At 47.2% G+C, this 23,275-nt stretch overlaps 1 protein-coding gene across 5 annotated transcripts in view; it reads right to left on the minus strand.

The window, feature by feature from the left end:
• Positions 1–1,612: 1,612 nt before the first annotated feature.
• The window catches only part of PAQR5 (progestin and adipoQ receptor family member 5), a 31,881-nt gene continuing 10,218 nt past the window's right edge, over positions 1,613–23,275 (minus strand). For 3 of the 5 annotated variants that reach the window (XM_055002457.1, XM_055002454.1, XM_055002456.1), the window contains exons 2-8: positions 14,170–14,362; positions 10,518–10,645; positions 8,386–8,591; positions 7,147–7,273; positions 4,252–4,348; positions 3,487–3,628; positions 1,613–2,303 (exon numbers count right to left, since the gene is read on the minus strand). In XM_055002457.1, the coding sequence (XP_054858432.1) occupies positions 2,056–2,303; positions 3,487–3,628; positions 4,252–4,348; positions 7,147–7,273; positions 8,386–8,591; positions 10,518–10,645; positions 14,170–14,220 (999 nt within the window). In that variant the 5' untranslated portion in view covers positions 14,221–14,362 and the 3' untranslated portion in view covers positions 1,613–2,055. Of the gene's footprint in view, positions 2,304–3,486; positions 3,629–4,251; positions 4,349–7,146; positions 7,274–8,385; positions 8,592–10,517; positions 10,646–14,169; positions 14,363–15,900; positions 15,923–16,562; positions 16,928–23,275 lie in introns of those variants that run through there. The other 2 variants (XM_055002455.1, XM_055002458.1) reach the window with 2 other exon arrangements.

Genomic DNA, 23,275 nt, shown 5'->3' on the forward strand with positions numbered 1-23,275 from the left:
GTGACCTCTGGGGAACTGCTGGAATTGTGTTCCTGTGCATTCCGCCTCGAAATGAGCCCTGTCCTTGAGTCACACAGACTGAGAGCAGGCTGGGGGAAAAGAAAGCTGAAACGGTTGACAGCCTCCAGGTAGTGGCTGGAGATCTCCCGGAATTGTAACTGATCTCCCGATGACAGAGATCAGTTCCCCTGGAGAAAATGGCTGCGCTGGATGATGGATTTTATGGCATTATACCCTGTTGAGGTTCCTCACTTCCACAAATCCTGTCTTCTCCAGGCTTCACCCCCAAATCTCCAGGAATTTCCCAATCCAGAGTTGGCAACCCTACCTATATTGGGGCCTGGATCTCTTCTGGAATTAGAATGGATACCCAGGCTATAGAGATCAGTCCACCTGTAGAAAATCATGGGTGCTTTGGCAGGTGAACTCTATGGCATTATACCATGCTGAGAGTCCTTTCCCAGGCAGCACCCCACATCTCTACGTTTCCTAACCCAGAGACTGCAACCCTATGTGGTCATCTCTAGCCTTGGTGGCAAAGCCTCAGAGCTGCCATCCTGAGGGACAGATCAGGGTAACTGCCTTGTGCCCTGTGTGTAGACTTCCCCTAGAGATACATATCTGACCCCTGGTTGGAAACAGGAGCTGCACAAAATGCATTTCAGTCTGGTCTGGCACAGTTCTTATGTCTGAATGTGCAGTTGACCTTGGAGGAGATACAACCAAGGCTGGGGACTGAGAGCAGGTCAGTTGTGTTGGAAATAGCAATGTCTGGTGTACTGCAGCAGCAAGAAGGAAGAAGAGCCTTCTATGCAGGGGGCAGCAAGGATCACTTAGTTAGGATAGTGAGAGCAGCATCTCTCTTGATTCCTGGGGTCATTTCCTTGTCTTGTCTCCTATTGGGCTAAACAGGGCAAAATCCTGCTTCTTCTCTCTCCTGCCACACTTCTCTCTGCAAGATGTAGTCAGATAGCAAGGAATCTCTCTCTCCTCTTCACTCTCAAGTATGTATTTCCTCAACCTTTTTGCCTCTTTAATCAGCACAGCGTAACTTAACTGCATTATTTGCACTCAGCTATCAAGTTGAAGGACCAGAGACTTCTCCTCTCTCTACCCTCCTGTGCTGCCCTCCTCTCTCTACCCTCCTGAATTCACACAGGAATGGTTCACCTTTCTCTCTGTCCACAGACCGAGGTTTCTGAACACAGCAGGTGACAGCAAAAGGATCTGAAAGCTGCTCCCTCCTCCTCTCCCCACTCTCTAGCCATCTCTCTCTTTCCCACCTCAACCTGCCACCTCCTCTGGTGAAGGTGAACCCTTCAAATCTTGGGGGGCTGAGAGGGTGAAAGTGTCGCAGCTACCAACCCTCCAATGGGTTGGTTGGTGGACTGGTTCAGGGAGCCAGAGACAATACCAGCCTGGAACCAAAGATGTGGCTCTTGTGTTAGTATTTGTGGTAAGCTAAGGTGGATGGATCTTTTCAAGACTACTAGTTATCCCTAAATTGACTTTATTTTTCCACTGTTACTGAAAAGTGACTGTGTGACATTTCAGCAGAAGCTATGTACAAAAATATGGGTGTATACAAACAATTTTCAAGAAGTTTGATAACTTTTCATTGCAAGTTTGTGTATTAGAAAACCATGTACAAATGCTACAGAAATATTACATCCAGGTATGCTTGGCAGCACCATGCCTTCCCAAGTAGAGTGAAAATACTTGAAAGGGTCCTGGGACCTCTTTGGCATGTATCAGACTGTGAACTCTGACAGCAGAAATTAGCTCCACTTGATCAATGGCCATTGGTGCAGTAGTTACAGCTGTTGCAAATGTCGGTGTTTGGTTTTCTATGAAAGTCTCCAGATATCAAGTCCTAAGGTATGCTAAATGGTCAAGATCAAATGATAGGAAAAACTGCAGTACAAAATCTCACTAATAAAAATCCCGATTGAGTAATTTCTCAAAGAATAGTTTCAACAACTTTATCACAGTGTAATTATTAGCACCTGATAAGTACTAATGCATGTTAACAAAAGTATAGTTATTTTAAAAAATTTAGTCCGCGTGTTTCTTTTCTCTCCTGGAGAACTTTGGCATGGAATAGAGAGTCATTGAGAAAGCAGCAATGATGAGGAGGCTGATGGTGAAGGAAGCCACCGTTGGGCCGACTGTCTGAGAGAAGGAAGGAATTGGTGAAGAAGCCAGCAGCTGGTCACGACGGTCTGTCATGTCTGTAAGGAGTGCTTCCATTTGGAAGTGTGTCCCTGTGATCCCACAGATGTGGAAAAGCTGATGGCTGTGCCCTGGAGGAAAAAGAAAAAACACAACATTCAGCAGGCCCTTGGACTCTTGAAAAACACCACGAGGAACATCTTCCGTTCAAGCCGTTTTGAACTGATGTGCGGGAGAATGTGCTCTTCCAGGGCTCCCATGTAGGTGCGCTTGGCATGTACAGAGAGTGAGTTCCTGTCGGGTGCCCAGGGACATGAGAAGAGATCGTCGACTTCGTAGCGGTACAGTGCAGCCATGGCATAAAAGAGCAACATTTATTTAAAAGTGAAAACTGAATATCGGGCACCTACGAATGCAGAGATTTTGGAAATGTGATGGTTAAAATTGCTAACAACTTCAAGAGAAGAAAAAGATGGAAAAGCCTACAAATTCATTTACTTGAACTGCACTCTTTTGTTGCATAGTTTAGAAGAGGGTTCATCAGTACATGTTAGATATATCCATGGCTAAGCCACTTTTTTAATGCTTCAAGGTATTTTTATCGGGAAACAGAATATAGTATTAAAAGTTTGTTTACCAGCAGTATGTTTACATTCTCTGGGTGTCTGAAAGACTATAGACAAAATAAGGAACGTCCTTCCTTTCATTCTAGGATAAGCTGCTCAAGTTCAGCATCGCAGCATTTATTTACTTTCCTTCTTTTCAGGGCTTTTTTTCTGGGAAAAGAGGTGGTGGAACTCAGGACCCCACAATGACGTCACTTTGGGTCAGCTGGAACAAGGGGGGAGTTTTTAAAAGTTTAAATCGCCCTCAGCGAAAATGGTCACGTGGCCGGTGGCCCCGCCCCCTGATCTCCAGACAGAGGGGAGTTTAGATTGCCCTCCGCGCCTCTGTCTGGAGATCAGGGGGCGGGGCCACCGGCCATGTGACCATTTTCAAGAGGTGCCGGAACTCCGTTCCACCGCGTTCTAGCTGAAAAAAAGCCCTGCTTCTTTCTACCCCAAAGTGGCCAGGGTGGCTCTTAAAATATTTTAAAGTATAAAAACAATCACAACATTTCCTAATTGCAACAAAAGCCTAGCGAAACACTCTCTTCAGATGCAACATCTAGCACAATTTCACATCCCTTATAAGTGTCCCATTTTGTTACTCCCACGGGTTATGACTGCCAATGAAACAAACCAAACACTGCGCAGTCTGCATTGGTTTCAATGGCACTTGCAGGGGGGATCGTGTCCTATTTTTTGCTCTCACCAATATAGTCAAAGAGTCCTGGTATCAGCCGCTCTGGCAAGTGCGTAGCAAAGATGAAGCAGGTAAGGAAGGCAAACACAGTATGCCTGTAGTGGATGGAGAGGACGCTGTCCGCACAGCCTCTTATGGCACATAAGTAGAGCTGTGGAAAGGGAACATTTTTAAGATATAGCAGCAAAGAAATGATGGGCACAGAGTTAGCACAGTTAGAGTGACAAATTAAGATATGGGAGATCTGGATTCAAATGTTCACAGTGCTGAATAATTTGGGGCCAGTCACATTCTTTCAGCCTAACCTACATTACAGGCTTGTTATGAGGGTAAACAATGGAGAAGGAAAAGCTATTGTGAGCATCTTCACAGTACAGCAGAATAAAAATGTTCTAACAGATACAGAAAAGTGGCATTGAGTGAGGTTATACCAGCAATGCCTTCAGCTTCTTCCACTGGAAAAACCCATATGCACAAGATTAATGTGCGCATAGGTGTACATACAATATTTTGAGAGAGATTTTTCAACATCACTGTACATATGTTTATTTTAAGTTCAGTGGAAAGTACCACTTAGTAAGTCTGCAGCAATGATCTCTAAATTACAGATTAATTCTTTCATTTCAAGTGTGTTTTGTCAAATATTTAGATCTACATTTCTAGCCCATCCCATGCCCAAAGTTCCAGTCTTTCAAAATATGCATTACAGTAACCAACACACCAATATGTATTCACAAACAGCCCATCTGGAGGGAAATTGCTGTAAATTCATACCCTGTAGAAAAGTGGCAGGCTGTCAAACATATAAGGATACGCAAAGGCTAAAGTGCGAATCGCTTTGGTGTACCTGGGCCGCTCTGCTTCAGTGAACCTGAACAACAACAAAAAAATCCAAGTAAACTGGCAAAGAACAAGAATTTGGCTTGCAGAATGCCTGGTGGTTGGTGTGTGGGTTGGTGTTTGTGCCTCATGTTAGCAAAGCAACCGGGTACCACCAAAAGGGAAGCAGTTCCAATAACTTTTAATAACCAAAGTGGGTTCTTGAAAGTTACGCTCAAATATACAAAAAAGTTGGAACTGGCTAAAGTAAGAGTGGCAGCCATTGCCCGTTCTCTGAGAGCCAAGCTACAAGTGACGCCTTACACAGGTTGGACACTTGTCAGCTTCCCTCAAGTTTTGATGGGAAATGTAGGCATCCTGGTTTTACAGCTTGGCTCTCCATTACAGCTGCAAGACCAGGATGCCTACATTTCCCATCGAAACTTGAGGGAAGCTGACAAGTGTCCAACCTGTGTCAGGCATCACTTGTAGCTTGGCTCTGAGTTGCACACTGCTAAGGCAAGACCAGAAAGCCCAATGAGCACCTGTTTGTGTTCAAATCACTGCTTTGGCAACAGTCCTTTAAATGCAAAATATGCCCACACTGTCCAGGTTTACCCCTGTCCCTTCTTGGACCACACCAAAGCTTCACTTTTGGCTGAGATGGTTCTGAAATCTTTGTACAACTGAGAAGAGTTTATACAGTCAGGGAGAATCAGAGCAGAAGCAGCCAATCAAAACATTTGGAATGAGAATAAATTGTCTGAAGCTATTAACTTTTGTTATTGTTGCCCCCACTTTCTGACCGCACAACAGTATTAAGGAGTGCCTTGACAGATGAATGGTCCAGATGTGTTGCATGCTGGGACCATCTTCAAGGCAGTTCAAAACTCCTGCACCATAAGAAGATTCTCCATGTTGACTGCAAACCAAAGAGCTTCCTTGACCTCCTGACGCCAGGCTTTGGAGTTACTCAACATATGCACTGCATAAACACAATTGTGCTATAGTCATTAAATTCACTGGGGACAAGTCAAAATGTGGCAGCCCTGACTCTGCCTATGACAAAAAAAGGATTATGGAAATGTCCTTGATATTGACTGTACTAATCTTAAACTGTGTAATCCGCCTTGAGTCTCAGTGAGAAAAGCGGGCTCTAAATGACATAAATAAATATTTCCAATGCGTCGGACTACAGCTACACAGAACTGCTGACCTTTTACTGTTGTGATTTATTTATTTATTAAAATATATCACGCCTTTCCTCGCGGCTCAAGGCAGACTGCAAGCTGCTATTAAAACATCACGGCTCTCATTCCTCTGTAGATGCGATTACATTGTGTCGTGTGGCAATAAACCAAGATAAATTTGCACTTCACACTGTGGCCACCAAGTCACACATTAAATCGGAAGGTTGCTTCACTGTTCAGCGCGTGCAATCTGCTTCGGAATATGCACATCTGCCAGAATGAACTGCAGGAGGAGGGTATGTGGATGCTAGTCGAGGCTCTTGGGCCGTCGTCACACGGGGTTTTATTTAGCGCTAAAATGGCGCTATTTCCCGGCAAACACCCACCTTATTCCAACACTGTAGCGATTTTCCCTCTTCTGCTTTGTGCTTGATAGTCGCGCTATATTGTGCCTCAGTGTGAATGCCTCACATCGATGTATTTCGCCTCGCAACGTCCTATGCCCTCCCTTCAATCCCAGGATCCATTTCTTCCTGTGACTCCCCTTTTTAAAAATTTTATTATGTCCTTATAACGCCATAACACAATGCAAACTTTCTGCTGAAGTAAAAATGACTCAATCGCCATGGCAGAGTCTTCAGCGATGGGGATCACCGGGCAAAGGGCTATTTATCTAATTTCAACGTTGGAAAAACAAAAGGGTCATAATGTTTTGCTCTAATGGAATGTTTATATGCTGTTATTCCGTTATAGCGTAATTAAACGCCAGAATAATAAAAGGGGGGGGGAGCTGCTTCTGCACGGTTAGAGAGAACAGAACAGACTGCTTCGGTGTGGACAGCTGGTGGCGCGAAGAGCCGTTAGGTGACCCAAAGAAACGTTACTGTGCCGATAACAGGTAGGACGCTATATGCTGTAAATTTAACGGAAGAGATGCCCGTGTGACGACGGCCTTGGTTACAGATATCCAGTAAATACAAAAGTGATATGTACATCTCTTAACAAGCCGAGTTATTTTTTTTAAGGGCATCTTCTCCCCTGTGGTGTCTGAGCTTAACTTGGTGCTTTAAAAGCAATGTCCAGGCTACAGAAATTTTGCTTGGGTGCACAGACTCTTTTCTAAATTCCCAACTCCCCTTAGTAAAACTGATGGTGGTCTTGCACACACACACCAAGATCCATTCATAGCGACTATTTTCCCTTGTGTTACTCTAAACCACCAGGTACATGGATGTGTTTCAACACAACAAGCAGTGTCTGACAACTGCTGAACTATTTTACATACTTCATGGGGGAGATGCCTCTCTGTAGTGTGACTGGTGAGGTTCTCGCTGAAATATTTTCCTCAGGGCTTTTTTCAGCTGGAACGTGGTGGAATGGAGTTCCGGAACCTCTTGAAAATGGTCACATGGCTGGTGGCCCCACCTCCTGATCTCCAGACAGAGGGGAGTTGAGATTGCCCTCTGCCGAGGGCAATCTGAACTCCCCTCTGTCTGGAGATCAGGGGGCGGGGCCACCAGCCATGTGACCATTTTCTCCGAGGGCAACCCACTGAGTTCCACCACCTCTTTCCCCAGAAAAAAAACCCTGATTTTCCCCAACCTGCTTTCCCAAGTTCCCGAGCTCTCCATGGCACTTCGGCAAGAAAGTTCTACAATACCTAGAATAGCAGGAAAGGCTTGTGCTCAGAACCGCGTTAAGCACAGCAGTGAAGACGTAGCAATGGTGGAAGGTGCTGCCGATCCATTCGTCTGGGAAAATGTAAGCAGAGTAAGCAATCGCAGAACCTGAAAATACACAAAAGGCATGCCCCAGTCAGGCTACGTGGGCTTCCACCCCAATTGCATACTTGTGGTTCCGCCAGCCAACATAGTCTACAATCAACTCTGCGCATATATGCTTTTCACTTAAGGTTTTTGAGACCTCAAACACCAACAAGATTCCTCTAACAGGAAAGGAACATTAAACAGCAAGAGCTGTTGTTTGGAGAGGAGGCCGGACAGGGCAGAGGCCAACATTCCTGCTCAATGAAAGCAACTGGATTCCATTCCTCAGAACAGCCAACACCTCTGATGTCCCGGCTGTTTCCAAAGATGCAGCGGGGCACCTCCTCCAAAGAAAGGGGAAGATCAACTGTTACATAATTCCTTTGGGGAAACATCTTTTTAAAAATAAAAGGAACCATACATTTTTAAAGGCCAGTGTGGTCACTTTGACACGCCTCTCAAAACTGATAAGGAGCTTTATATTTTGCTTTCTCACCATACGTAAGGTCAAATAATAACTAAGCACAAGAAGCAGGGCTCATTTCGAGGGGGAACACGCAGGAACGCAGTTCCCCAAAGAGGTCACATGTCAGGTGGCCCTGTCCACCTGACTCGGCCATTTTGGGCTCGTTTCAGCCTGGATTGGGGACGAAACGGCCCGGGAGGTGGATCACTCTCCCACTCAGCAGCGGTCTGATCCTGACCATTTTGGGCGCCTTTTCAGCCATTTTCAGCCCCTTTTTGCCATTTTGGGCCCAATTTTGGCCCTGAATGGTCAGGATTGGGTCCAAAACAGCCGGGATAGGTGATGTTAGGGGGTGTGGCATATGCAAATCAGTTATGCGAATGACACACTCCTGGTGATGGCAAGGGGCGTGGCATATGCTAATACATTACGCTAATGAGTTCCTCCAGCTCTTTTTCTACGAATTGACCCCTGACAAGAAGTATTCTTCTTCTGAGGATGCTGTCACAGACATTACATAAAATGAGTTTATGACACTCGGACAATTGCATCTCATGTAACATTCAGCATCTCAGTTTGTAGAGAAAAACACATTTCCTATGCTTTGCAACGTCAAAGTTAGGAAAAGGCCCTAAAGAACACCGGAGCACATTCACAGCACCCTCACCTAGGCTGTATAAGGAAAGAGAACCATAATCAAAGAAATAGCAGATGTGCCTTGCTTGGCTGGACATGGTGCTGAAGGTGTGAGCTAAGCTGGATGCCAGCGGGTAACTGCAGCACGTGACCATATAGGTGAGAAAGGGCCAGGTGTAGGGGTCGTTCCAGACGTCCCAGGAACAGAGCAAGACGAAGAGCTTCCATAGGAAGTACCTGAAATGCAGAACAGCCAGTCAGCCCTGTTCTTTGACAACTTCTGTCCAAAAGGGCTGGGGTATGTTTCTTAGGGCACAAGAGAGCCAGCATGGTGCAGAGCAGGGCTTTTTTTCAGTGGGAATGCAGTGGAACAGAGTTCCGGCACCTCACGTCAGGTGGCCCCACCTCCTGTTCCTGTCTCCTCCCATGCGCAGCCCAATGTGTCCAGCTCTTTAGCTTCGGGCAAAGAGCAACACTTTTCTTGCTGCTTGCAAGTGGCAAGAAAAGTGTTGCTTTCAAAGCCCACTGCTTTTCAGCTGATGGGAGGGGAATCCCCCATCAGCTGGAAACAAACCCACAAGCCTTGAAAGCAGTGACACTGCTTTCAAACGCCCGCTTGCTTTTTTCAGCTGAGGGGGAGAATGAGGAGGTCCCTCCTCTTCCTCCCCCTCAGCTGAAAAAGGCGGTAGGGTGTTTGAAAGCAGCAACGTTTTTCTTCCGTGCGTTTCTCCCTCATTTTCCTTTGAAGAGTTCCACCACCTCTTTTCCCAGAAAAAAAGCCCTGGGGCAGAGGTTAGAGTGTCAGGTGAGGAACTGGGAGACCCCACTCTTCCATGGACGCTCACTGAATGAGCTTGGGCCAGTCTCTCGACCTAACCTACCTCACTGGGTTGTTGTGAAGATAAAATAAAGGAGGGGAGAACAATGTGGTAAGATGCCTTGGGTAACCATTGGAGGCAGAAAACTGGGAGGAAAAATATATAAATATGTTTAGATAAAGAGGAACCCTGATTCCTTATGGTTATACTGACATGGAGTCAGGGCTCATTTCGAGGGAGAACACGCAGGAACGCAGTTCCGGCAGTTCCCCAAAGAGGTCACATGTCAGGTGGCTCCACCCACCTGACTCTCGGCCATTTTGGGCCCGTTTCAGCCTGGATTGGGGCCGAAAAGGTCCAGATCGGGCCTCTGACGGTTGGAAGATACCTCTCCCACTCAGTAGCAGCCCGATCCTGACCGTCTTGGGCTCTTTTTCAGCCATTTTCAGCCCCTTTTTGCCATTTTCGGCCCAATTTCAGCCCTGAATGGCCAGGATTGGGTCCAAAACAGCCAGGATAGGTGATGTCAGGGGGTGTGGCATATGCAAAACCAGTTATGCTAATGACACACTTCCGGTGATGGCAAGGGGTGTGGCATATGCTAATGAGTTATGCTAATGAGTTCCTCCAGCTCTTTTTCTACGAAATGACCCCTGCATGGAGTAATATAATGAACAAAAACAGGACTTTGAATCAATTGAAGACTTCAGGAGGTGGTGTGGGGATATACTGACCTATGAGCTTCCTTAGCCCACTTGTGATCATGAGTAGAAGGCATTTGTGTGAGTGTCGCAACTGTGATAAGAGACACCTTAAACTCCATGCCCACTCCATTTGTATGTGTACAGTTACCCTCAGTAGTAGGATTAACAGCTTTAGAGTTTGAATTAATTCCCCTATTCATATAACTTGCTCATGTGTACACATAGGAGTGGCCATGTGGCTGAAAAGCTCAACCACCAATCTATCAAAAGCCAGTAAAGCCTACCCTCTCTGCCTGCAACAAAGCCTTGCCATTTCACCAACCTTCAGTGGCTTACTTTTAGAGTAGGTTTAGGGTGGAGGTAGTGGAAAGAAGCAATAGAAAGGTTAAGCCGCACCTCTTCTGGGCATCCCTTTATAGTGAGAAACTCAAGGACTGAGATTGGGGGTGGCACTAACAATATCATTGGAGGTGGAAGAATAGTCCCCTGGAAAGCCCCAAAGAAGGACGTGTAGTGTGCAAAGCGCACAGCGGCACCACAGAGGTTCAGGATAATGGTGGCGCAGCCCCAAAAGCCCGCGGAGGCCTCAAGACCAGTAGCAAGATGGGGAGGGGAGTTGTTTAGATATGTTACAAACACACCAAGAAGGGAGGAAGTGCGTCCATATATTGACAGTTTCATTTGTCATTTGGAAGGCACTGAAGATGCAATCCGTCGCAGAACTCCTTGGGTGACGATACCCAAACAGGATGCCCTGCTCGCGGAAAACCTGCAAAAGGACCAATAATTCCTGATGAGTTTAGACTGACCTAAGCCTTTGTGGCTTACATCTTCTCATGACACTGTGTCTGATGTGCTGAACAGGAATTTGGGAGGTGATACATGGAACATGTCGAAGATGTCACCTCTAGAGATGGTTTAAAGTTTTTAAAAAATCTCTGGTGTGGCCAGCCAGCTGTACCAAGATTGAGCCCCCTTTGCTCTCCAAATGGCCACCAGGTGTCTCTACCACCCCAGCTATCGAGACAGCCAATAAAGCACAGTCTAATTGCCCTTCCTCTGGACACATTTTGCATCCAAATACCAATGTTCTCTTGACCTAAATGTCTCCCCACCCTCCTTACTTAGGTCTACAGGTTACATCTTGTGCATCTCAGTGGGCCACATTTACACAAACGCAGCTGGGTCAGTCCAATGAGTTTTGTGACATCTTAAATAACAACAACATTCAATTCATATAGCGCCCTTCAGGACAACTTAATGCCCATTCAGAGCGTTTTACAAAATATGTCGTTATTATCTCCGCAACAAAACACCCTGTGAGGTGGGTGGGGCTGAGAGAGCTCTGAAAGAGCTGTGACTAGACCAAGGTCACCCAGCTGGCTTCAAGCAGAGGAACGGGGAATCAAACCCGGCTCTCCAGATTAGAGTCCCGCACTCTTAACCACTACACCCAACTGAACAAAACATTTGGGAGGGCCGCAATCCACTTTGCCGGATGCATTCAGAGGTCACCTAAGGTTGCCATCGGGCCAGTATTCTACCGGCATGACTTTCTCTCCCCTTTTGGCATGTTGCCAGATGCCATTTTAAAAAATGATAATGGGGGGAATAGAAGAGGGGCGCACTTTTAACTGTTTAGCGCCTTTTAAGGCAAAGGAATTTGCTGAGCTGGACTTCTAAGGCCTTTACGACATTAGGCCTGCAGCCAATTCAACTGTTATTCGCAGCCCAAGCTATTCTGTGTCTCAAAAGCAACGTGGCTACTTCTGCTTCCCTTTCCTTCCTCATATTTCTTTAGCCAGAGAGTGGAGGGGAAAAAAAAACATGTACCGTGCACTTCAACCTCAAACACTTGAACCCTTAGTTCCTCTCTTAGATTTGTCTGCTCTGTCCCTGGGCACACAGGCTCAATTCCTTGACCTCCCTTAGCTATACAGTCCTACCCCAGGTGGGCCAGGGAACCAGAGAGAGAGTTACTTTCTGTGGTAAAGCTAGCAGCCATGCCCAGCCTCCACAGTTTCAGACGCGCTAATGAATTCTCATTCAGCAGCTTCACGCTGGAGTCTGCCTTTGGAACCATTCTCGGACTGTGGTCCAGGATGCCCTGGGGGACTGGAAGGCTCCCCCACCTGTTTCTCTGTGCAACACTTGTGTTTGACTGAGGAGAAAGCCTCCCTCTTTTCTACAGGAGCCTCCTCCTTAGTGGCCTAGCTGTGCAGCAGACAGCTAGCACAACAGAGGTCCCTTCTTTCTTGGGAACTGGCAGCAAGGAAAGCAAAATGCGATCCCAACAAGCATCAGTTTGGAACTCCGCTGCAATAAACAGCACCAGAACAGCATAGATGGAAAAAAATGGGGGTCTTGAATCGCTGCCTGACTGCTGTGGTCTAACGGCCGAAAGCAAGCAAATTAAAGAAAGTAACAAGTTTTTCAGACTGTAAGCTTCTGCCTGAAGAAGGGAGCCTTGACTCTCGAAAGTTTATACTCTGAAAATCTTGTTGGTCTCTAAGGTGCCACTGGACTCAAATCCTGCTGTTCTACTGTAGACCAACACAGATACCCACCTAGAAGAAACTGAACCCGGACAAGACATAAGTGATGCAGGGAAGGCGGAGCTCTTGAGGGGCACTGTGCTTTGATGGGGTCCAGCTGACCCTGTCTGACTCATGAAAAGCCTAGGGGTTATATTGGATCCAGCACTGCTCCCAACGTAACATGGAAGATGGCCCCCTACCTCAACATGGCTGATCTGGCCACCTGGATTCATGCCACGGAAACATCGAGGCTAGACTACTGTAAAGCATCATGCATAGTTCTCCCCTCAAAACCAACCCAGAGACACCAGTTGGTGCAGAACGCCGTAGCTTGGCTATTACTAGGAACTAGACAGAGCATGCGTATTATTTCTGTTCTGCAGTCATGCCATTAGCTATCCATCAGTTATCAGGCTCAATTCGAGGTATTGACCATTGCATGCAAAGCCCATCCTGGCTTTGGTCCCTCGTGTCTCTGGGACCACCTGTCTCCTTATACTCTACTACAGCAGCTTTGTTCATCTGAATGGAGACTTTTACAGGTGCCACCTTGCAAATGGGTAGAATCAACAACTGTCCATCCACATACATTTTCCACTGGGGTCCCCGTCGTAAGAAACGGCCTGCCTGATGAATGTAGGAGGGTCGTCGTCACTCTCTTGGCTTTCTCTGTGTAAAACTGGGTTACTCGGGAGGGCTTTCTAACACAGGTAGGAGGGCTGTGCTATAAGGAAAGGGTACCTGAGAGATGCTTGTTAAGGGGACAGGGTTGCAGACTAAACTGCCTGCCCTTTGTGTCCTTTCTGCATTATATCATGTTAAATTTGCTTATGCTTTGTTTCAGCATTGTTTTTCAGTTCTATATCAGATTGTGCTTGTATTCAAATTTTCGCAATCCATACCTGACTGTATTGTTTTTAAACATTTACTCATATTGACCCATAGATCCAGAGGAGTTAGCCGTGTTAGTCTGTAGTAGCAAAATCAAAAAGAGTCCAGTAGCACCTTTAAGACTAACCAATTTTATTGTAGCATAAGCTTTCGAGAATCACGTTCTCTTCGTCAGATGCATGGAGGGCAGAAAGAAACTCGCCCTCCCCTCTATAATTGGCCAGTTTCTTTCTGCCCTCCATGCATCTGACGAAGAGAACGTGATTCTCGAAAGCTTATGCTACAATAAAATTGGTTAGTCTTAAAGGTGCTACTGGACTCTTTTTCATATTGACCCATACTGTGTAATCTACCCTGAGTCTCAGTGAGGAAGGAAAACTATAAATAAATAATTTTTAAAAAAACTAATGCCCAGGTATTTTATAGAGCGATCAAGATGAGTAGCCATGTTAGTCTATCTGTCGCAGTCAAAAAGAGCAAGAGTCCAGTAGCTCCTTTAAGAGCCAAGCTACAAGTGACGCCTGACACAGGTTGGACACTCGTCAGCTTCCCTCAAGTTTTGATGGGAAATGTAGGCTTCCTGGTTTTACAGCTTGGCTCTCCATTACAGCTGCAAGACCAGGGTGCCTACATTTCCCATCAAAACTTGAGGGAAGCTGACAAGTGTCCAACCTGTGTCAGGCATCACTTGTAGCTTGGCTCTTAGACTAACAAAATTTGTGGTAGGGTATGAGCTGTGGCTCACGGAAACTCATACCCTTCCACAAATTTTGTTAGTCTTATAGGTGCTATTGGACCCTTGCTCTTTTCTATAGGTATTTTATGCGCTCAAGCAGCATATTCAAGAGATTCCATGCTTACGTACTTTGGGAACTTGATTAATGCTGAGGAGTCGGGGAAGCTTGAGGCTCAACATAGTCAGGAATTGTGTGGGGTCTTAGCAGCCGGCGACAAGCTTGGAGTTCACTCTTCCCCTGGGCCTTTGTTTCGAGTTGGCCTTCCTTACGCCCTTGGGACACCTTCCCTCATCTCTTACTGCTGAGGCCCTGAGATGTTTTCTGAGGGAGAAAGATAACAAACAAGTGTCAGCAACGTTACTATAGGAATTAATATTATCAAAAGACGGCTTGCTCCAGCTCAGCACAGGAAACAGCCAGTATTATGGTCTGGACAAGAGAGGAATTTGGTACTCTAGCAGAAAATCTATCCCCCCCCCCCGCCTCAAACACACACTACTCATCAAGGGGCACAACTCACCTGAAAGTTCTCTTGTGCCAAACTTCACTATAACGAACAGAATCCATATGGAAGCACTCTGAGACTTTCCCAGGTGAGCAAACAGGTGACATCCCATGCAGCTCAGAGAGTGGAGTGGGAGAATCCGGTTGGCCAGATCTGTGCACCCTGAACGTGTGGCTTTATGCATAGCAAGAGATGGCTGGAAAGGGGTATTTCTGTGCCGAAATTTTCGAATATGCTCCTTAACAGCCCAACTCATTTGCTAAGAGGCCCATAAAAATACTTTAGACTACCAATGAAAAATCAAATGAAATTTCCAAGGTTTAGTCGACAACTTTTAATTACTTACTTACTTGATTTATACCCTTCATTCATACGCTGCCTTCAGTGGGGATCCAAGCAGCTCACGTCATTCTTCTCTCTTCTATTTTATCCTTTAACTAAGGCTAAATTATTTCACGGTACTTAAAAGAGTTCTGGGCCCAGTCTGATGTTAGTATCTGAGCTATGCTGTTTGTTGGTGGTGTTCTTATTACATTTTTATAACACTTTGTAACCCGACTTGAGGTTTTTTTTGTTAAGGAGAGTTTTAAAATGTCATGAATAAATAGCTAAAATATTTGCAGGAAATCTGTTTGCTAAAGTGACCACTTCCTTTCTTGCATCTCCCCAGGAGCACCTGCAGCACCCTGCCTCAGCGCACTTTCCATGTGCCATGCTGAGCAGCAAGAGCACATGAGCGGCCACCACAACAGAGCCCTGGACTCTGAAGCCCAGGCAAGACTCACCAGAACTTATCCTGGCTGTTTTGGACCCAATCCTGGCCATTCAGGGTCGAAATTGGGCCCAAAATGGCAAAAGGGGGCTGAAAACGGCCGAAAAGGGGCCCAAAATGGTCAGGATCGGGCCTCTGCTGAGCAGAAGACTGATCCACCACCCATCAGAGGCCCGATCCAGGCCGTTTGGGGACCAATCCTGGCTGTTTTAGGCCTGATCCTGGACATTTTGGGCCAAATCCAGGCTGAAACGGGGCCAAAATGGCCAAAAATCAGGTGGGCGGGGCCACCTGACATGTGACCTCTTTGGAGAACTACCGGGACTGCGTTCCTGCACGTTCCCCCTCGAAATGAGCCCTGCCCCCACCTCTGCCCCAGTGGCTGGGATCACTTTGGGAAGAAAGCTTTGTTTTTTGCTAGGTGAGGGGCTGGTACCAAACTTTCAGATCAGGAAAGCAGCAATAAATAGATGACAAGGAGGTCACAAAAAAGGCTCACCAGAAAGGGTTCGTGGCATTCTGTCCCCCAGCCCCGCTCCTTTCCTACCCCAGATGAAAATCCAGCACAGCTGTCTTACTTACTGCAGTTCCTTGGGACTGGGTGAACGACAGATTCAAGACGACAAACAATCATGTTATATTTACCGCAAGCTACTCAAATATTTTCTTGTGTTGTTCTTCCCTGTGAACAGCCACCCGAACTTGAGTGGGATTCTGCTAGGCACCTGCAGTCCCTGAGCGCCTGGCAGGAATGGACTTGGAAGAGAGGTACTGATCCACCCCAGAGAGAATCCCTGAGCCGTGGGAGAACCTGCATTGCTCAGCCATGCCCCACAACTATCAAAAACTTCCCCTCCTTGCCTGTCATTCTGTTCTGCACCATCTCTCCTTGCAACAGAGGCCAACAAATTATTTCCCGGGGGTGGGGAGGTTGGCTCGCAGTGCTGCCAGCCATGTTAAAACTCAACATTGAGGTAGCACATGTCAGGGCACATCAGTGGAGCATAAAAGGCAGGCATTATTAATTTCCCCTCATCTACCAGTGGGGACTGTAGGTAAGAGAACAGTGGCTGGCCTCACTTTCCAGGTTGAAGAGAGAGATCTGAAGCAGGAACTTGCCCAGCTCCAAGCCCAGATTCTCAGCCACTCGGCCGCCTCACTTCCACAAACGCCGTGCTCTTTCCCTCACATCAAACCCTTGCAGGCTCCCCCTTCCCCTTGGCTGCAGGCAGAGGAACACATACCTGCCCTGTTCCATTCAGCAAGAGGCACCCTGGAGGGGCATCCTTCTCCCCTGGCTTTTCTCTGCAGACCAGCTTGCAAATCTCTCCCCTTGCTGGCTTCTTCGGGTGCTTATCTCCAGACACCAGCATGCATGCAAGCTCTTGCAGAGGGTGGGAATTCACCCGAGCCACAGCAAACTAGAACCACACCCGCTTCTGCAGAAACAAGTTTTTTTTTTCCTGAAGGAACCTTTCTGCCTGGCTGCCGAGGACCCTGGCCAGTATCTGTCTGTCTCTCTTGCCTAGAGCAGTCTGGCCAACTGGCCTGCCCTCCAGAGGGGAAGTGGCATGCCGGGCATCTCTTGCTGGGCAACTCCCAAATGGCACCTGCCGAAAGACTCCAAAACCCTGGGCAGATATCGGAGCTGTTAATGAGTAACTTTTTTACAACTTGCCCGTTTGTTTGGGAGGTAGCTCAACCACGAGAACTGAGATTAAGCCACGCAGTGGGCAGCGATCCGTGCAGGGCATGAAAGGTGAAGGGGACAAAACATGTGCGGATCTTGCACAGGAGAACTGGGTTTGGCTAGCTCTGTGATGATTTGGGGGCTGCAACCTCCTCTCCAGCCAGCCCCCTGGGAGCTGGAGGAGACGCGCATTCTGATCAGCTCACTCCCCCCAAACTCTTCAAGCTGAGCATGCCCTATAGGGCCTCCTGAACCCTCACGAGATTCCCTCACAAGCATCGAGGCACCATTTTGGTGTAGTAATAATAATAACATTCGATTTATATGCCGCCCTTCAGGACAACTTAATGCCCACTCAGAGCGGTTTACAAAGTGTTATTATTACCCCACAGCAATCACCCGGTGAGGTGGGTGGGGCTGAGAGAGCTCCAGAGAACTGTGACTCGCCCAAGGTCACCCAGCTGGCTTCAAGTGGAGGAGTGGGGAATCAAACCTGGCTCTCCAGATTAGAGTCCCGTGCTCTTAACCACTACACCAAACTGGCTGTAGTGGTTAAGAGCATGGGACTCTAATCTGGAGAACCGGGTTTGATTCCTCCACGGTGATTGTCATGAGGTTAATAATAACACACTTTGTAAACCCCTCTGAGTAGGTGTTAAGTTGTCCTGAAGGGCACAGTAGTTGAGCGGTTCAGCTGCAAATCAGCACTCTGCTGGTTCAAATCCCACTCTTGCCATGAGCTCAGTAGGTGGCCTTGGGTGAGCCGCTCCTCTCAGCCCCAGCTCCCCAGCTGGATTGTGGGGATAATAATAACACTAACTTGTTCATCACTCTGGGTGAGACACTAATCTGTCGAGAAGAGTGGTATATAAGTGCTGTTGTTGTTGTTGTTTTTATTATTCAAATTACACACAACACAATAATAAATAAATGGCCAATCAATGATAACATCATCATCATCATCATCAATCAATCAATTCCCAGTCTAAAGAAAAACCCAAGTGGGCAGACCAAGGCAGGTCCCCATTGAGTCAAGCAGAGAGTGCATCTGCCGGCAGCCAGACTGATGCCTTCATGAAGACCAGAGAGGCTTTCCCTATGGCATGCATCTGCCAGCATCCGGTGCCCACAGGTATAATGCCTCTGAACATGGAGGTGACCTCTTGGCTGCTTGTGGCTATGTCGAGCCCTGGCTCCTCCCAAGCTTTGCCGATGCTGCAGAACACATCTTGGGATGGGGCCGAGGGAGTGGCAAAAACAAAACCAGCCAACATAGTTGGGCTGTGTGTAACTAGGGCTGTATTTTGCAGGCGCACAACAAGAGGTTGCCCCGGGGAACACAGCAAGGTCAGAATTTCCATGGCAGGCATCCAAGGGGTCAGTGACTCGACAAACAATGCCAGCCATCCTGGAGTTGAAGCGGCTGCACCCCGTGACTCACTAGCGAAGGTATCTTGCGGAGCGAGCAAGAGAGCTTTTAATGTTTAAACCTAGGAGCACTTTATATATTACAAAAACTCTATACCAAGGTCATGTCTATGGAGGAAAGTGCAGCAAAGTCTGTCAGTTCCAACAATCCTACATGCGCAGCATTCTGTCTGCATGGCTGTGCTGGGAACTTAAGTTGCCCACTTTCAAAAATGGCAGCAGTTTAGGATGCGCTTCTGAAGATCAGCTGCTATTGCCTGTATATTGCAGATGGGAAGCTGTAGGCAAGTGACTCGCTCTCAGCTTCTTGTCTGCAATCTAGGGGCAATGGTACAACCACCCTGTAAAGTAGGTCAGATCAGGGCTGTATTAACCCATGGCCGGGCCCCCAGGCTTTCAGGTATTTCGGGCCCCCTTCGGCGCTTCAATCTTTCACTCCACTACAGCTGACAGCCCGACCCAGGAACGGTAGTTATGAGACCGCAGAACATAGCCCTCTATCCATCTTGAGGGTCTCTTGAAGAATTCTATTCACAATTTTAAAATATTTTTATTGCGCGAGAAGAACTCTTCAGGAAACCACATTTTCGGGGGTATCATTGTTCAATACTGTAATATTTTGAAGTAAACAAAATTATTATTTGTTGAAAGTATATAATTTAGGAATAATTTTTTTAATATGAGATAATTTGTTTCCCTTCAATAAGGAAGCAGTTAACTATCTTATGAATAGAGGTTATATAAGAGAACGAATTAATTGTAATTTATGTGGGGGTGTGCCTCAGCAAAAAAAATTGACGGGCTCCTAGCCCTTGCGGGCCCCTAGGCTTCGGCCTAGACAGCCTTATGAATAACACAACCCTGGCTCAAGTTGGGATCACAACCAAAGAAGCATTTTGAACACTAGCACCATTGGTTGTTATGGATGGCAGACGGTCCCTCTGAAGGTCCCAATCTTTTTGCTTTAAAGGAAGTTGAAAAATAACTTTTTTGCTGTCTTTGCATTCTCCTGTTTTGGCACAGAGAAGCACACGTGAAATTTTGGCTGGATGGCAGATATTTGGGCCAGCTGACACTGAAGAGGGAAGCGGAGCCCAACAGAGCGGCCTCCTACAGGCATTCGCCCGCAGTGTGTTTGGTGACGTTTCGTGTGCCAAATAACCTGGTGCCTGTCATTTGGTGGGGGGGGGAGCGCTATTCCCCACCACAACGTTCAGCTTCATTGTACTTCCTCCTTGATACTTAAATTCCTGGTTTCCTTGCCCACAAAACCTCCACGTACAGAACCACGCCCAGGCCAAAGCCCAAATAAGTTGTTTTTAATGCTATGATACTTCTCTACAAGCAAATAAGATGGGAATGCCCCTGAACATGTACAGAGTGCTTTGATTCGCTCCTCCTATGATTAGGTCAGAGATAGAGTGTGTTGTTTCCTAGCAGGCAGAGACCATTCCAAAATGAAGCCCTGGATCGATTCACTAGTCAAAGCCTCCCCTACCTACCTGACGGAAGAAAGCCCTTAGGCCTGTCTCTCATGGAGTTCAGATTAGATTCACACAACCAGGGGTTACTCTGGGTGTTCAGGAGAAACCATCAGCACCCTTGCTTAAATCCTCTGCTGGAGACATGAAATCTGAATTGCTCTAAACTGACCGTGCGGAATGGGCCCTAGTTTTTTCTGCCAATTTAATTTTTTTAGAACAACAATACTTCAATGCTGTTGTTTAAAAGCACTTTTTAAAAACCTTGCAATGTTGGAGGAGAGCCAAGGCAGCAATCTCTAGGGCTGATGACTAATGGAAGAGAAGACAGACAGTAAAAGTCTCTGTGACTCTAGTCAGCCACAAAGCAGCAGGGGCGGTGGCAGAGATGGCGAGAGGTTGCCCAGGCTGGCTTCGTTGTCTCCAGCTGTTTTTTTTTATATCCAGCTGCAACATGCCTGGTCTCTTTGCCTCACTACAGCTGTCACCTCTGCCCCCCAACCACAGGGCCAAGCTAGAAGTGACAGCTTCCCTGGGTTTAAACCTGTGTAGACTGACACTATTTTCAACTGATTTGTAGTTTTTTTTAACAAAGAGCCATGAGATCCACCCTGTAGGACAGACCAGCAGTGGGGCAGCCCTAGTTGAGTGGGCTTGCTGACCGCCAGCTCGCCTGTGGAAGATGCAGGAGGAAGACAGCAACCCAGTTGCCCCTCTCCACACCACTCCAATCATAAGGCGGATGCTGCCTGCCCGTGTCCCCTTGCCTAGCTTAGCACTGAATTCATGTGTAGAGAGGGGAAGGCTCAGACTCAGCTTTGGGCACTTCTTGGCAAAGGGGCCAAGGAGAGAGATGGCAGGGCAGGAGCACTAGAAACTAGAGGGGCACAAGAAACTAGAGGCATCTAGCCCCCCCCATCCCAGCTCGTTCCAGTATTTTCCCCCAAGATTATATTATATACTATACACCATACACTATATACACTATACTATCAAGATGGGTAGCTGTGTTAGTCTCTCTCTACACAAGACACCTCAGCACATGTCTGTCAAGTGTAGGGAGATGCAATCTTAGCCAGGAAACGTAGTTTAAAAAGATAGAGCCCACGAAGATCGCTCCTCAGAGGGTTTGTTAATTTCATCTTCACATCTTCACCTCTCCAGTCTAAAACTGTGTGGGACCTTTCCTGGCTAACATTGCCTCTCCTGACACATGTTCTTCACATGTCCGATGTTGAAAGCGTCTTAGTCTGTCTATAGCAGTAGAAAAGAGCAAGAGTCCAGTAGCACTTATAAGACTAGTCTTACAGGTGCTACTGGCCTCTTGCTCTATACTCCACTCCCAGTTTGGAAAATTTCGTGAACTCATCACTGTCAACATTCACAGGATGCTGTACCGGGTTTGTAAGCTAGGCAGAATCTGTGCTTCCATTTGGGCACTTTCACAATGCACCCCTCCCACCCCTTTCCAGGACAGTTGCGTGGTCATGACTCACTCTGTGCTTTTCCTGAGGAACACACTGACACTGCTTTTCAAAAGAAAGAAAAACAAGGCAGCCCATAATACAAAATCTGTTCATTTTTGTACACAGTGAGGATTGCCAAGTGACACCCCCCCCCCCCCCGGCACAGTAAACTGCTTGGACATCTCTTGCACCTTGAGTACATCCAGTGGGTATCGTTAACAGCAGGGAGACAGCAGTAGGGCTCGCTAGCCAAGTTGCCATCTTCCTCTTATGAAAGGAGGCGTGAACAGGAAGAAAGCTGTGGTGGTGATGCGCAGAGGGCTGAGGGGCAATTCCTCCCCCCCCCCCAGCATGCTGGGGTGAGGCAGCAAGGCCAGATCTCCAGGCGAGCTGTGTGACCAGCAAGCCTGCACAATTAGGGGGTGCCCTGCTGTGTGCCTGTTCTGGAGGGGGGCCTTGCGGCTCTGTGTTAAAAAAAAAAACACCCACAAATCAATTAAAATGGTGTCAGCAGACATGGGTTTAAACCCAGGGAAGCTGTCACTTTCTAGCTTGGCTCTACAGCCACGGCGGCCTCTGCACCAGCAGGGGCAGTACTTGGGCTGCAAGAAAGAAGAAAATGACAGCGAGGCAGGATCTCTGGTGCACAGATTTCTCCCCAGGTTGCTGTATAAAGGGAAGTCAGGCCAGGCGCTTTGTCACAGGCACCATCGCAGGTGCACAGTGTGCATTGCAGAGAGTCCTTGGGGAAATTACACACTGAAACCAGCCACTGTTTTCATAAGTCAGGATATTTAGCAATCTCCTCTCTCTAAGTTTATTACTAAATGGGCAGAGGAGCCAGGAAAGGGCAAGGCCTTACTTGCAACTGCCCCGTAAACAAACTCCAGTAAAATCCAAGAAGCAGAACCGCAGTACAGCAACCTGTTGGCCAATGGCAAAGAGATGGCGGAATGTTAGCAATCCTTTACTAGAGGGACTTCAAGAGTTTTTGCCCAGCTAACCAGCAGGGATTATATAACAGTAAACACGTAAAGTCAAGAACAGCCAAGAGGCTTCATTTGGCAGTGCCCTGGGGGAAAAAATTTTTTTGACCTCTGAATTAAAATTTGCCCGTACTCATTTTTAGTTTCAAAGGAAAAGGTTGACACTTTCCCTTGCAAGAAAGGAAGCTTGGGGGGCAGAGCAGGCAGGGACTTATTGGGGCTGATCAGAAGGACTGGCCAACCACAGAAGGCGCTGCAGCCTTCCTGACAAAGATTTTGTGTCTCCAGAGTAGTGCCCTGACCTGGATAGCCCAGGTGAGCCTGATCTTGTCAGATTTCAGAAGCTAATCAGGGTTGGCCTTGGTTAGTAATTGGGTGGGAGACCTCCAGCGAAGACCAGGGTTGCAGAGGCAGGCAGGCAATGGCAAACCACCTCTGTTAGTCTCTTGCCATGCAAACCTCGCCAGGGGCCGCCATGAGTCAGCTATGACTTGAGGGCACTCTCCACCACCACCTCCAGAGTAGTAGAAATTCAGGCAGCGCAGCTTTTTCCTGAAGAGAAACCAGATCTGTTGAATTTCTGCATGTTACAAGGCGGATAAAAGTATGCATTGCCAGAAGAAAACCAAAAGTAGGTTTCCTTCCAGCCCATTTGCCTTGAATGGGATAGAAAGCAGAGACCTCACCAACTGGGTTTGGGATCCTCCAAGCATTTTATCTTCAGAAGTGGATTTACATTGCCCAAACTATTTGCAACCCACCTTTCACCTCCACAGAATGCCCAAGGTGGCGCCTCCTCTGAGGTTCCAGAAAAGACCCCCTGGGCTTCCTTAGGTAGCTTGTCCTGATGTCACATAAGAATTAAAGCCTTAATAGGTTTGTTGTGACAAGGTTTATTGTGCCTTG

Source organism: Eublepharis macularius, chromosome 18 (assembly GCF_028583425.1).
Source record: "Eublepharis macularius isolate TG4126 chromosome 18, MPM_Emac_v1.0, whole genome shotgun sequence".
In the NCBI taxonomy this organism is placed as follows: domain Eukaryota; kingdom Metazoa; phylum Chordata; class Lepidosauria; order Squamata; family Eublepharidae; genus Eublepharis; species Eublepharis macularius.